General features: G+C 37.3%; 1 protein-coding gene across 1 annotated transcript in view; it reads left to right on the top strand.

The window, feature by feature from the left end:
• Positions 1–15431, top strand: part of Usp34 (ubiquitin specific peptidase 34) — a 188289-nt gene that overhangs the window by 75598 nt on the left and 97260 nt on the right. The window contains exons 19-25 of the mRNA XM_032915874.1: positions 988–1077; positions 2410–2505; positions 6912–6994; positions 9878–10032; positions 11437–11550; positions 13340–13439; positions 13930–14089. Of these exons, the coding sequence (XP_032771765.1) occupies positions 988–1077; positions 2410–2505; positions 6912–6994; positions 9878–10032; positions 11437–11550; positions 13340–13439; positions 13930–14089 (798 nt within the window). The remainder of the gene's footprint in view (positions 1–987; positions 1078–2409; positions 2506–6911; positions 6995–9877; positions 10033–11436; positions 11551–13339; positions 13440–13929; positions 14090–15431) is intronic.

The following is a 15431-nucleotide window of genomic DNA, read 5'->3' as shown; positions in this document are numbered from 1 at the left end:
AAACATGTTTGACTATTTCAAAACACAGAAATTTTAAATATTTATTTAAAATATTGACTTAGTTCTTAGATGTCATTATCTCCATTACTGTTTTACTGTTTTTTCTTATTAGTTTATACCACTGAAGTGTGTTTCTATCTTCTAAGTTCTTTGGCTCATTTTAAGAACAACTATGTATTTAGTATAAACTTTTGTGTATGGATTTTAATGTATAAAACAAAGGATGCTGCCCTGCAACCTCCTACTCGCTCTTCCCACACATCGTACCCAGGATTTCACAGATATTAGGCAAATAGTGCACTGTTGTTTCCTATCCTAACCTGAAGGTGAGTACTTTACCAACCGGGCTGTCTTTTCAGCACCTTTCCTTAGAATTTAGAATGAGTCCTTTTTTTTTTTTTTTTTTTTTTTTTTTTTTTTCGAGCTGGGGACTGAACCAGGGCCTTGCGCTTCTAGGCAAGCGCTCTACCACTGAGCTAAATCCCCAACCCTGAGTGAGTCCTTTTTAAAATGTTTTCTTTGGAATAAGAAGTGCAGTTTTATTAGAAACACAGTCTATACAAGGCAGTAATGATCAGTTTTAATATAAATAATAATATCAGAAAGGTGATAATAACTATGATAAATATTTTCAGGAAGAAAAATATACTTTAAAAGGCCTTTTCATTTTGGATTTAAACCCAGATATTTTATTTATTTTTTTTTAGTTGGGGTTTTTGTTTGTTTTGAGACAGGTTCTCACTGTGTAGCCTTGTCTAGCCTTGAGTTCACAGCCTCTAAAATGTGGGAATTAAGGATGCCAACATACATGCCCTCTGAATCCTAAATTTTGGTTTGAAAGTTTTAAACCTGGAATTATCTGTCTATATACATAAATTAGACATTAGAAACAAAATCGTTTTTACACTTGAGATTCTTAAGGACCAGGTTTCTGTGAAAATCTAGAGTCACTGTGTTTTACCTATGAATCTGTGCTTTCCTTTTCAGATCAGTAGTGATTTCACTTCGTCTCCTCCCGAAGCTGTTTGGTACTTTCCAGCAGTTTGGTAGCAGTTATGACACGCATTGGATCACAATGTAAGTGACTGAGTATAGAAAGTGCGTGTGCACAGTCCTCTGAAAGCTGCATTGCCAGGCTTCACAGTGGCTTCTTCTGTGTCTGAGGAGTAAAGGGGGCTTCATAATGTAAACATTGTGCACCCCCTTTCTGACCTTTAACCATGCATCAGGATCATCTATAGTAGGTCTTTGTTTTCTTTGTAGTTTGAGAATAATAGTGATAGCTTCAATACTGCTGTGTTACTCTTTACACTTAGGCAGTTAGGATCAGTTAGTGCTGAATAATTCTTGGAAGGACAGTGCTTTGGTGGGAAAAAGCTCTGCGCTCTTGTGCTGTTTCTCGTTACTCAGCATTTGGCATGTCATGTAGGACTGCACAGCATTGTGGCATATCTATCTCTTAAGCTTTTTACTTGTTTGTATATTATTTGTTACATGTTGAGACAATCTCACTTTGTCCTGTTTCACCTTGTGCTTTCTGTTTAGATTGTAGTGAGTTCATGAGTTAGTCTGCAAAAGAAAGAAAAAATCAGTATTTTTGTCCCTTCTTCGGTGTTGAAGTTTTATAATTACAGGCGCTGGAGAGATGACAACTGTTAAGAGCACTCCATTACTAGGATTTGATTCTCACCGTCCACATGGCAACTTAAACACCAGTCTCCGGGGGAGCTGACAGCCTCTTCTGGCTTCCTTTTGGCACTGAATACAAATGGTGTACAGATGAACACTTAAGCAAAATACCCATACACTTGGAAATAAAACGATAGTGTTTGCTTTACCTTAAAATTATTTCATTTGTTTAATTAAATTTTACGTGTTTGGATATGCTTTGGCTGTGTGTTTGAGCATCTACTGGGTCCAGTGCCTGTGGAGACCAATGAAAGTGTCTTAATCCTCGGGGACTGAAGTAGTGGTGAGCTGCCATGTGGTGCTAAAAATTGAGCCCAGGGTGTCTGGGAGAGCAGCCAGTGCTGTTAACCACTAAGTCATCACTGCAGCCCAATAAATTAACATTTTTTTGAGATATAGTCTTATAATATAGCTTGGCAAGTTTGGGACTTGCAGAGTAGGCCAGGCTGGCCTTGAGTTCATAGAGCCCCAGCTGCCTCCTGTGTGCGTACTGTCATCCAGGCATGGTGATACATGTCTGCGATCCCAGCAGTTTGAAGGCAGTCTGATCTACAGAGAAAGTTCCAGGACTGCAGAGAGACCTTATCTCAAAAAAACAGCCAGAACAAACCAAAATAAAAAATTCTACATTTCAAGATTTCTTAAACTTTTTCTTTTAGGCATATTTTTATTCTCTGTCTCTTTCCCTTTTAAGATTATTATTTCCTTTTAATTGGGCAGGTGGGCAGAGAAAGAACTGAACATGATGAAGCTTTTCTTTGACAATCTGGTGTATTACATTCAGGGCATAAGGGAAGGCAGACAAAAGCACACACTGTAAGTAACCTTTTGAGTAAGTTATGTGGTTTCTCGTCCTCTGACAGATAATCTCTTGCCTTTATTTCATCAATATGTAAAATATAACCCTTTTATTAAAAAATTATAAGAGAAATCAAAGATAGTATGTTGCAATATTTTTATGAAGTTACTTCCTAATTCTTAAAAAGTTAAGTTTAACTTGGGGCTTGGTTGACTGAAATTATTTGGTAGTCATTGTTGTTAAGAGTTAGAAGTAAACATTTTCACCAATTGATGGTGGTGGCACATGGCTTTAATTTCAGCACTCAGGAGGCAGAGGTAGGTGGATCCCTGAGTTGAGAACCACCTGGTCTAGAGTGACTTGACTGCCAGGGCTACATAGCGATATCTGGTCTAACTCCTCCTCTCCCCACCAAAAAATCTAGAAATCTTTAATATTTTTTTAATGTAGTAGGACTTGCATTTTAAGATTATTAGTACATTTTTAAATTATTTATTTTATATGTATGTGTGTTTTGTTCTCATGTCCATCAGTGCGATTTGCTCTATCACTCTCATGCCTTTTGGCTGCAGAAGGCCAGAAGAGTGTGTACAGGATCCTCTGAACCTGGAGTTACAGACAGATGTGAGCCACTGCGTGCTTACTGTGAATGGAATCCGTTGAGCCTTCTGTCTATCCCAAGAGACCCTGTCTGAAAAGCTATGGTGGCGCTTGATCGGCTGCCCTTTATTGTCACTGTCCTCTTACACTTGCCAGTATGGTGCACCTCAGCCTCCTCTCCTCACACAGGGACACAGCCATCAGCAAAGCATTACGTGGTAACTTAAAGATACACAGCAGCCCTTTTGAGGAAGACAGTCCTTAAAGATAGGAAACAATAGATAACTTACCCAAGGCCCCACATTGAGTAAGAATGGACCTAGGGTTTATGTCCTAGCAGTGTGTTTCTAGCATTCACAATTTCTACTTACGTTTTGAGCAGGATTTTGTTGGTCTAGAACTGAAAAACCTAACTTGACCTTAACTTAGAGTCATCCAGTAGTGGTGTGATTTCCGGCGTACATTCCCACACCAAGCTAGAACTTTCTGTGCTAGTAAGTGCTGCTTATTGCCATCAGTGTACTCACGGATATTCAGAGTAGAGAAGAAGTATCTGGACTGCCTTAGAGTACTTCCTCTGCTCTTCCAGGATTTGTAATAATGTAGATTTCTTACACTGATCATAGGAATTTGTGGCAGTTTTCACTCCCAGTGGGGACTATAATGGAGAAGTGCTGAGAGTTTGGGGAAAAATACTGTTGGGTAGGAAACACAATTCATTTCTACAAGAGTATCTTAGATGTAGGGCTCCTTAGAGAAAAGACTTAGCTATTTTGGTATTAAAACTCCAAAGAGAGTGATTTAAGTTACTTAACTTTTTATTTTTCTGTGTGAATGTTCCCGTGGGAGACGGATCAGTTTCAAGTATTGTTCTTTAGGAGCTGTGTACTGTAGCTTTTGACACAGGCTTCCTAAGACCTGGTACTTTCCAAGTGGGTTAGGATTGCCCAGTAGTGAGCCCCAGTGACTCTCTAGTCGCCACCTCTTCTGCTTTGGGATTATAAGTGCACAGACGTTGATCACCTGGCGTTTTACGTGCTCTTGGGTAGGGATGGGCTGTCAAAGTCTGGTCTTTACCCTTGCATGATATCAATTTGACTCAAACAAAACTCACTGGGGAAGATGCAACCTCACCTGAGAAATGATTTTCATCTGATTGGCCTTTGGCCATGCGTGAGAACGTTTTCTTGAGTAGTGATTGATGGTGGAGGGCCTAGCCCATTGGGTCCCCTGGGTGAATGGTCTTAGGGGATAGGAAAGACATTTTTTTTTTTTTGGTTCGTTTTTTCGGAGCTGGGGACCAAACCCAGGGCCTTGCGCTTCCTAGGCAAGCGCTCTACCACTGAGCTAAATCCCCAACCCCTTTCCCCAGCTTTCTATTTATTGTTTTGTTTAAGTATCCCTTAATGTTTCATGTCTGTGTGCAGAATATTTCCCCATATTTCTTTACTGCTTGACGCTAGGGACAAGCCAATTAAAATTTGTGTCAATAATGATTTTGATGTCTAAGAAAATTTTCTGGCTAGTACTTCAATGGCTAATCAGTCCTTCTTAGGTAATAGGCAGGGCCCTTTGAATCATGGAGCCAAAGGTTGACGTGTGGACTCTGAAACAGTGAGGACAAAGTAACTGAACCTATGTCCCTCGTAGAGCTACAAAACTCTTTCTGGGAGATATATATAAGTTTCCAAGCTATAAGGCATTTTGTAAAAATTAACCACTCATTTTTTATGCCTGGCATTGATTTTCTTCAACTCACACTGAGAGAGAATCATTAACTCAACTGATTAGGATTCACTTGAACTGATAGTGTTGCTGGTACAAATTCCTTTCCATTTAGTCACAAACTAGAAGGTGTTAAAAGCATTCAGTTTTATCTAGATAGGTAGGGTATTAGGCTGTGATTTATTTACTACTTTGCTTTTCTTTTTAACTTTCGCTATTTTTATTTTCAAAAAGGCACCGATATACATTAAATAGCCACTAAAGAGCCCAAAAGATACTGATTATAACGGTGGCTTTGAACCTTGGGACTGAGACCCCTTTGAGGATTGAACAAGTCTTTCATAGGGGTCACCTAAGAACATGAGAAAACATAGCTATTTGTATCATGATTCATAACAGTAGCAAAATTATAGTTATGAAGTAGCAATGAAAAATAGTTTTATTGTTCAGGATCACCATTAACATGAGGAACTGGAAAACCACTGCTTTAGAATAAAAATTTAACCCTTGAATCCCCCCCAACCCCCCAGCTGAGGACCGAACCCAGGGCCTTGCACTTGCTAGCCAAGCGCTCTACCACTGAGCTAAATCCCCAACCCCTTAACCCTTGAATTTTAATAGTAAATATAGTATAGCTTTTATGATACTGGTAATTTTACACTTAGTAGAAAATTAAAAGCATTTCTCTTATGGGGTTGTCAAAATTACCTGTTAACTTGGATGTAGAATTGCGAGTATCGGCTGCTGCTGTAGTTGGCCCAGCAATTCGAGCAGTTTGCAGGGCAGTGTGTCTTTTCTCACAAATAAGTACTCATGGCTTAATTTCATTCCACAGATACTGATCCTAAGGAGCACAGACCACTGAGTTGCTGAAGGATATTTAAATACAAATCCAACTGTTGTTCTCACTTCCTCCCCTGCCCCTGACCTTTCAGGGATTCCTTTTCTGTCTGTAACATACAAAACTCTTTTTTTCTGGTATTCAGATTGGTTACTTTCTGGTAATCGCCTACCTTTTGAAACTTTTCCCTTAGAATGTGGTGCTTGGCAGATGCATACAAACTCAATTCTAGAAAGCTCTTAATGAATCAGGCTCACAACAACTCTTATGTTACTATTAAGCTTTGTTCATTTAATTATTCAGGTTTGAGATAACATTCATAGCACTAGCTTTTTATAGGATATGCCTAATATCCATGTGGATAATGAGGATAACATGTGAGTTACAGAATACCCATGAGGATAGTGGGGATAACATGTGAGTTACAGAATATCCACGTGGATAGTGGGGATAACATGTGAGTTACAGAGTATCCACGTGGATAGTGGGGATAACATGTGAGTTACAGAATATCCATGTGGATAGTGGGGATAACATGTGAGTTACAGAGTATCCACGTGGATAGTGGGGATAACATGTGAGTTACAGAAGAACATGTAGTCTTTGTTAACTTTTAGTTTATTTGATAACTATAATTTTAAAATGGAATTTTTTTGTTTAATTCTTTTTTAGTTTTTTTATTACATACTTAAAAAACTAACTTGAGGGCTGGAGAGATAGCTCAGTGGTTGAGACCTGGGTTTGTGGTGGTTTATAAATATCTATATGTCCAGGTTTGGGGGATCTGGTGGCCTTTTCTAATTTTGTTGTCACAGGCAAAACATTCATGTACATAAAATAAATCTTAAAAAAAATGTTTTTAGGGTTTAAAAATACTAACTTGAAAGTATGTTTTATTCTAGTCTGGAGATTTCCATGAACTTCTCAATGTGTCCAGTTGTATAATTAAAGACAATGAGACCTTATGAGCTGTAGGGAAATCTCCATTTTTAGTGCACGTCATGATTAGGAAAATTAAATATATTCTAAGATACTGCATCTTGTTTCGGGTGGTAACCTAGCCCTGTAACCGCAGTGCTTGGCAGGGTGAAACAGGACGATTGCTGTGAGTTCAAGGTCATTCTTCATTTAAGGGACCGAGATCCTGGTTTTAAGACAACACAAGAGGAGAAAGCCTGAGGCCTGTGTTAACTCCTTGATGGTCTTGCAGGTACAGCCATAGTGAGGCCCTGTGTTAACTCTTTGATGGTTTTGTAGGTACAGCCATAGTGCGGAAGTTCAGGTCCGACTTCAGTTCCTGACTTGTGTGTTCTCCACCCTGGGATCGCCTGACCACTTCAGTAAGCCTGCAGTTTCTCTCATGTTTGTTTCTATGTTTGTATGTGCACTTTAAAATACATGAGATCAGTCCAGTTGTCAGGCGTAGTGGCCTATCTACATGCTGGCATTAGACATTTAATTAAAACATTTTGATAGATATTTCAAATAAAATCCCCATGGGTTTTTATAACAATTTTAAGTATTTTTACATCAATCATTGAATGAACATGAACTATTAATGTTTTTTGAGGACATTATTAAAATATAAGAATGACCATGATATATTTTCTTTGTAGCCTCATTGCTTTCAAATGTTAGTTTTTTTAGGTTAAAGTATGCATCTTAAAAAACATTGGGAGTGGAGAGATGGCTCAGCAGTTAAGAACACTGACTGCTCTCTTTGGTGCTCTCACTGTGATTGCACTGACTGTCATGTGCTTTCTGTGTCTCCGCGTCAGAGCAGCCTCATTTCCTAACTCCCACCACTCATACGCTGTAGTTGATGGTTAGCAGCTGGCCTGGGGTGTGCCGCCATCACTCTTAACTCCTTCGCTGAGCTTGCGGTGTGCCACGTGTTGCTCTTGCTGGTTTATCTCTGGGATTCCTTCAGATTCAGACTGTAAGAAACATACCTAATACTGGGTACCAGCACATTTCGAAAGTTAAACATCTTTTTTTTTTATAGCATATTTATGTTTTGTTTTTATTAGATATTTGTACCCCAGTATGACTATATGAAGATAGGAAATTAAATATGATTAGTATAAATAATTTTTGATAACTGCTTTTATGTGCTTTTATGCTTTATACAACCACCAAAAGCAAAAGTCAGAACAAAATCACTCCACCCAAAAGATAAATATAGTCTAGTTATGATTAAGTTATATTGGGTACATTAATGCAGACTTTTATATCCCAGTAAGAACAATTTTGAAAAATTTATAAAAATTACAAAAGCTTACTTATTACCTATTTATTGGCTGTTTTAGTGGTTCAGTGCCTCTTTCCAGGTCTTACTATGAACTTTATTATAATTAACCACATCCTTTTTATTTTGAGGCATCTTTTATTTATCCTGCTCTTTTAAATAATCGGTGTTGTTTAATTCCATATGAAACATTACTGATTGTTTATGTTGCCTCTTGTCTTTTAAGATTTGTTTGTTTGTGTGTCTTACACATGCGTGCATGCGCGTGCGCACGTGCGTGCGCGCGCGCACACACACACACACACACACACACACACACACACACACACACACACCTGTACGTATATATGTGCTGGTACCCACCAAGGATAGAAGAGGACATTAGATGTTTTGAAGCCAGAATTAGAGGCAGTTTTGAACTGCTGGATGTTGATGCTTGAAATGGAACTCTTCTACCAGAGTAACAGGTCCTCGTAACTGCTGGACACCTTTCCAACCCTTCATGTTGACTCTTCACATCCTTCCTAGAGAACGATTTACAGCTCTGTATGTTTCTTTGGGTACAGGGGCTCCCTGTATGGCCCTGGGTCTTAGTGGTTGACTTGAAACTGAAGATTCCTCTGCCTGTGGCCCGGCTGCTGAGGGTACTCGTACTGAACACACGCTTTGCAGACAGTATTGATACTTAGGTGAATGATTGGATAGTGTGCAATGCTGTTTGAGTCTTAGTAATTAGAGGGATTTTGGTCATTCCCATACTTGGTCTTTCCACACTGTAGAAAACTAGAGTAGGCTTTGAATGGACTCCTGAAGTTAAACATCCTTTGCGTTGTCTTTTCTTAACCCTTTATTTGGACTTGTGGTTGCCTGTAATGCTCTGTGTTTCCTCTTCTGCGTCTGTATCTGGTTTTCCTTGTTATACATAGGGGCCCTTTGATCCTTAGGTCAGAGCACTATGGAGTGAGAACAAGTGAATCCTTGCATAACATCATTTCTTGCACTTTTGCCTTGTTCTTCAGAAGGATCTTTACTGTAGTTTGTAAAAATATTGATCGTGAAAAAAAAATATTGATTGTGCTCCTTAATTTCCTTAGACAGCCTTTGGGTATGACTTCTACTCTTACAATTCTCAACTTTAAATTGAATCGACAAAAATATTTGTGATTACCTTTCTCCAATTATTATCATAATTCAGTGATGTATTCACCTTTTATGAACCTTATATAATTTTTAGACCTATTAACTGTACGACTCTTCTGGAATACTTATCTTCTGTTTGGTTTTGCTGAGGCTTGAGCCCAGGGGCCTCATCCTGCTAGGTTAATGTGCTCTGCCCCAGCCATATAATGGCTTTTAACTTGTTTGGTTTTAATTAGGATTATGCATAGGTGATAGTTCCTTTTTAATTACCTATGTGTTGTATGTGTCTGTATGTAGGTATGTTGGTACTCACAGAGGCCAGAGATGCTCTTCTGGAGCTGGAGTTAGAGGTGCTTATAGGCTACCCAATATAGGCACTGGGTCCCCTTCTACTGCTGAGTCTTGTCTCTACTCTGATGTTTCTACTTGGACAGTGTTCATTTATGGAATTTCTTTTAAAATGCTTTATATAAAGCTTGCTCAGTTAGCTCCCTTACATACCTCGCGCTGGCTGCTTTGGCCCAGTGAATTAGGCACCTACGTGTTTTGTATATCCTGATTAAAAATTTCCAGACAAAAAACCATAGGAATTCCTACTGAGCTAGTAATTATCATCTGCATATTTATGAAAACAAACACGTATACATATGTATCCAAAAGGAGTATTGAACTGTTTAACATTGTGTATAAAACACAGGTGTGGCAACTCTCCAGCATTGCATTACTCGGAAGGGGCAGTCAGCTGAGGTACAAGACTAGAGTGAGCGGTGTAGTACAGCCCTGTTTCACACTCCCACCTCCCGAATTAAGTACAAAATATGTTATCTCTTTTTAGGGTTAAGTTTAGAGCAAGTCGACATTTTATGGCATTGTTTAGTGGAAGATTCTGAGTGCTATGATGATGCACTTCATTGGTTTTTAAATCAAGTTCGAAGTAAAGATCAACATGCAATGGGAATGGAGACCTACAAACATCTTTTCCTGGAGAAGGTAATTTCCTCTTAGAAGTTTGATTTGCATATTCTCTTATATGGATTTTAATCTCACCCAATATGACTTCTTTAACGTTGTCTTGTCCTTCTCTCACCTACATAGTTTTTAAATTGGACAAAAACATCAGTTTTTGATAATCCTCATACAAGTTTGTCAGTTCAGATTTTTCTGTCTTGTTATATTTTATTTTTAACTAAATGTAAATTTAGTTTTATTTATGAGTCTATTACTTAGTCAAGAATTTGGAGTAATTAGAATAATATTTAAGTATGGTAGTAATCATAAATATTAATTTAAAAAATGGTCGTCTTATTGTGAAATGTGTGCCCATGGTCCCAAATATAAGACCCATGTATGTGAGTTTTCTTGAGTTAAATGGCCATAATTTGAGTCTGTTTGCTGGCGTCTTCTGGCCAGATTATTAGCTAGCATGCACTGTTAGCTGTTTGGGAGGCCCTTTCAGTAAGTGTAGTGGTGACAGGAAGGACCTTTGTTTCTCTCGCTGGCAGTAGGTAGTCACTTGTTTGATAAACCATAGCAAACATGAGTGATAGTACGGGGTGTGTTGGGTGTGCAGTACATGTCTGTGATCTCAGCATTTGAGAGGTGTTGGAAAGAGAGTGAGGCATTCAGGTGTCCAGGGTAGCAAGGTGGATAGCAAGTCAGCCTGGGCTACCAGGGCCTGTGTCTCAAAAATAAGGGATTTTTTCCCCCTCCCATTTTTAAGTGGTTTGTTTGTTTGTTTCAAGACAGGGTTTCTGTGTAACAGCTTTGGCTGGCCTGGAACTCACTCTGTAGACCAGGCCAATCTGGAACTCTCAGAGATCTCCCTGTCTTTGCTTCCCAAGTGCTGCTGGGATTAAAGGCATTTGACACCCCCACCTGGCTCTTTCCATGTTTTAATGTTGTTGTTGTGGCTGATTAGGAAGATTCTCTGCAAACTCAGTGTCTCTCAGTGTATATACAAATGAGTTTTAGGGTAAGGCGCAAATAAATACCATTTATCATGCATTATTCCTTTTAATGCAAACTATATTTAGCTTGGTTATCTCATAAATATTTACAGTCAAGGTATTTAATAGATAACAAATTGTATTTACTTTTCCCTAGTTCAGTTATATATGTAAATATTTTCAATTTTCAGAATTCATATGTATGTGTATATTGAAATTTTCATATATAAAAATTAGTCATTTATGTATATGAAAATTTCACATATAACATATATTGAAAATAGAAGCACACATTGGGCAGGTACATTTATTTGAAGCATCTGTTTAGGTTTTGCCTGTTTAATTATTCAAGTGTTTACAGGCTATCCAAATTATAATTCCATGTTGATTTTAGTAAAATTAATAATCTTTAGTAAAATAAAATTTGTTAACATTTTTTTTCCTTAAGATGCCCCAGCTGAAACCTGAAACAATTAGCATGACTGGCTTAAACCTGTTTCAGCATCTCTGTAACTTGGCTCGGTTGGCTACCAGTGCCTATGATGGTGGCTCAAACTCTGAGGTAAGGCTTATGAGACCAGCTTCCTGTCTGGAATCGGGTTGCACATTATCTTGCTTTGACTTGCTACGAAGGTCCACCTCATTTCAAGTTCTAAAACTTTGTATTTTTACTTTGAAAGCAATTTTGGTGTGATTTTGTCTTCTTTCCTTTTCTTTTTTTAAATTTCCAACGAGAACTGTGGTTTTGCTTCAAGAAAGCCTTGTTTTACGCTCTGTGGTTTGTTTACAAGGAGAGATGCCTATTCTGTTATTCTCCTTGCAGATCTTGGACTTCATTTTATGAAAGTCTTAATTTGTGTGACATTTTCACTTACTTTGCATGTGTACACATATTTGTACATGCGGAAGTCAGAGAACAGCTTACCGGAGTCGTCCTGCTTTTTCCATCACATCATGGGGAATCTCAATCGTCCACCAGATTTAGCAGCCGGCTCTTTTTGGCACTGAGCCATTGAGTGGCTCCGAAATCCAATGTGAATGCTAGTTGCTGTAGCTAAGCTTTTCACTTCTCTTTATAGCAGGATATACTAATAAATGATATATATTGATTTTTATCCTCATATAATCCATAGAGATGATTCATTATAATTAACTGACTGCACACTCCTATAAATTTGTAGTCTTAGCTTTGGCCTTAAAATGTGCTTCCTCTCCAAATTGAATGACTGCAGTGTATTTGAATGATTGTCATTATATTCGTCTGATATAAACTGTTATTCAAGGGTATTTTTTGTTGCACATTCTTCTTGTTAGTTAATTAATAACTTTATTTTTGTAGTTTGTGTTATTTCAGGAGAAAGTAGTTAATAATCTCTATGGTATAACTAGTTTTAGAGCTGGCGATGCAGTTGGTAGAATGCTCTCCCAGCGCGCACAGAACCCTGGCTTTCAGAACCACATTAACCATGCAGGCAGAGTGCCGCACACCTTAGTTCATTATTGGAAGGTGGAAACTGGACGGGCAGGAATTTTGGTTAATCCTTGGCTACATAGTGAGTTTTAGGCCATTCTAGAACAACATGAGATGTTGTTTCACAGGGTGATAATTTTGCTTGGATGTAACATGTGCTTTCCTATCTTTCTACTGTTGCTTTTGTCTGCATTGTGATGGTGAGGCTTGTTTTGTTAGGGTCTTTTCTTTACATCAGTGTTAGTAAGTTTACATTTACTAATTTCAGTTAATCACAGTTTTTATTTGCCTAATTAAGACTGTTGCGGTAGCTGACGCTCACAGGTTATTAGGCCATCGTTGGAAGACTGCATCTCTCACTGTGTTTCGAGAACTTTCACTTCAGCTATTACTACACAGCCTTTAGCAGAAACATGGCTTTCGTTATCTCATAGTTAAGTTGCTAATATGAACAGTAATTTGTTTACTGTATCCAGTGAATTATTTGTGATTTTTTAAAAGTGGCAGCCTAATCAGTTTACCTTCAAAGCAAAGCATTGAAGCCGTACGCTAGATTATTATTTTTTCGTGACACGTCTTATATAATTGTTTTTGTACTATATAATTTATTAAGCATCATATTGTTTTCCTCCTTCATAAATAAATACAATTGGTTGTAAAAGTTCTTCATTAACTGAGAAAATTTACAAGCTTTTGTTGATTATTTATTAATATCCATATACTATAAATTGCCCTCTTAATACTTTATAAAATATTAAACTTAGTAGTTTTTTGTTGTTTTTTTTTTTAGTGTGTAATTCTATGTGTGATATTTTAATCTACTGACAGTATCATCATTTAACAAATAAAATTTAAAACATGTTTGATTTTTATTTCTTAGCTGTGTGGTATGGACCAATTTTGGGGCATCGCCTTAAGAGCACAATCCGGTGATGTTAGTCGAGCAGCTATTCAGTATATTAACTCCTACTATATTAATGGTGAGTAGTTTGAAATATTGTTTAAAAATTAAAATTAAAATTTAGTAACATTTTAAGATTTCTCTTTGTATTTGTTTCTTTAAAACTTTTTGATACTTCTTATTTTATGTTTATAAGTGTGTAAATGTATGTATGTGTGCCATATGTGTACAGTGCTGTAGAGGCCATAAGAGGGCATAAGATTTCCTGGAACTGCTTTTACAGATGGTTCATGTGGGTGCTGGGAATTGAACTTGGGTCCTCCGGACCATTGCCAGCCTGTGTTTCTTTTTCTGAGACTCATTCTTGCTTTGTATCCCAAATTGGCCTAGAATTCTCCATCCTGCTTAGGTTTCCTGAGTGCTGGACTAACAGGCATGTCCTACTGATGGCAGTTCTAATAAGTACTTTTTTATGTGATGAGATTTGATTAAGCTTCAATTTGGTTCATTTTCTTTAACACAGATAAATAAAAATGTAAAAGTGTAATGAATATATATCTGGGTTTCAGGTAAAACGGGTTTGGAAAAGGAACAAGAATTTATTAGTAAGTGCATGGAAAGTCTTATGATAGCTTCTAGCAGTCTTGAACAAGAGTCACACTCAAGCCTCACAGTTATAGAAAGAGGATTGCTTATGCTGAAGACACATCTGGAAGCATTTAGGAGAAGGTAATGTTGTTACACTGTACTATATGAATGGATTTCAGTATTCATATTGTTAACATGTCTAAACGTATTCTGAGAGTTCTTATTAGGGAATGTTGGAAACCTGTTTTACCCAAACTAAGTGGGTAGTAGTGGAAATAGTTGCTGTGGAAACTAAGTGCCATTTTGCCGTTGAATAGGCACTATCCTTTCCTCATAAATAATCAGATTTTAAAGTCTTTAGGGTCTCAGTAGTTATGCATGAGTAAGAAACTCGACAGAATTTCATCTCTGCTGAGGTGTTAATTATGACTGAAAAGGCAGGAACACCAACACTGAGACAGGTTACACCACAACTCTCCCCAGCAGCATCAAGTAATCTTTCATATTTTATCAAGTTGAATCATTTGTTTCATTTGCTGTTTTTTTTTTCTTCCTGGACTAGGAGAGAGTATTTTAATTTTGAATTTCCATTTACCATGGAAACATGACCAAAAATTTCTGTGTTAATGAATATCTGTATAATTAATTTAGACATACCCTGTGTAATACAGAAATAAAGCAAATTAACATTTATGAATATATCAACTGAAATGAAAGGTGAGTAGATAGTTTTAATTACAAAATTCTGTTTGTTAAAAGTCATTTAACGATGAGTAATTGTAAAAGTACTAAGAACTGTGTTGAAAATTTGTTAAAATTATAACTTCTTTCAACTTCAGATCTTAGTTTGATATTTATAAAATCACGTACAGTTTATATTTTTGACATTTTATTGCACTGTAAGGAAATACCAAGTAAGCAAGTTAGCCCTACAGCTCTTCCTGACGTGTACATGGTTTGAAGCTTGTGTAGTGCAAGATTGCTGTATGATTGTAGGTTGTAGAAATTTTCTGAATTCTTGTGTTTTTAAAGAATGTATAAGAGAACCCTTGAGTTTTTGCATTGACACATCAGAGCCTCAGAACCTTTACTACTTTAGAAAAATAAAAATAAGCAAATATGGTGGCTTCATTTAAATTAATTAAAAAGTCAAACAAACTTTTATAACTCAAACAGTACGCTAAGCTGTCATGGGAAACAAACATGTTTGCCTTTAATGATACACGAAATTATTTGTAAAAGGATTTTGTGTTGTGAAGAGCAGCAAACTGTCCTGTTAGCACATATCTTAGGTCTTGTACAGTGTAGTTTTACCAGTGTTTAGTTTGTGTTTGCAAAGGTTTCATAACATTCTTCCTGAGTGTCTGGTATTTACACCCAGCGTCCCGTCTTACACACACTAGCTTTGTCCTGTTATGGAGATATGTGCTGTGTCTTTCATACGGATCTTGGTTTATTTTATGCTAAAATTAATATTGCTGTT

This window comes from Rattus rattus, chromosome 11, assembly GCF_011064425.1.
Source record: "Rattus rattus isolate New Zealand chromosome 11, Rrattus_CSIRO_v1, whole genome shotgun sequence".
NCBI classification, from domain to species: Eukaryota; Metazoa; Chordata; class Mammalia; order Rodentia; family Muridae; genus Rattus; species Rattus rattus.
Note: the sequence above shows the minus strand (reverse complement) of the source record. Positions and strands in the feature narration are given on the sequence as shown.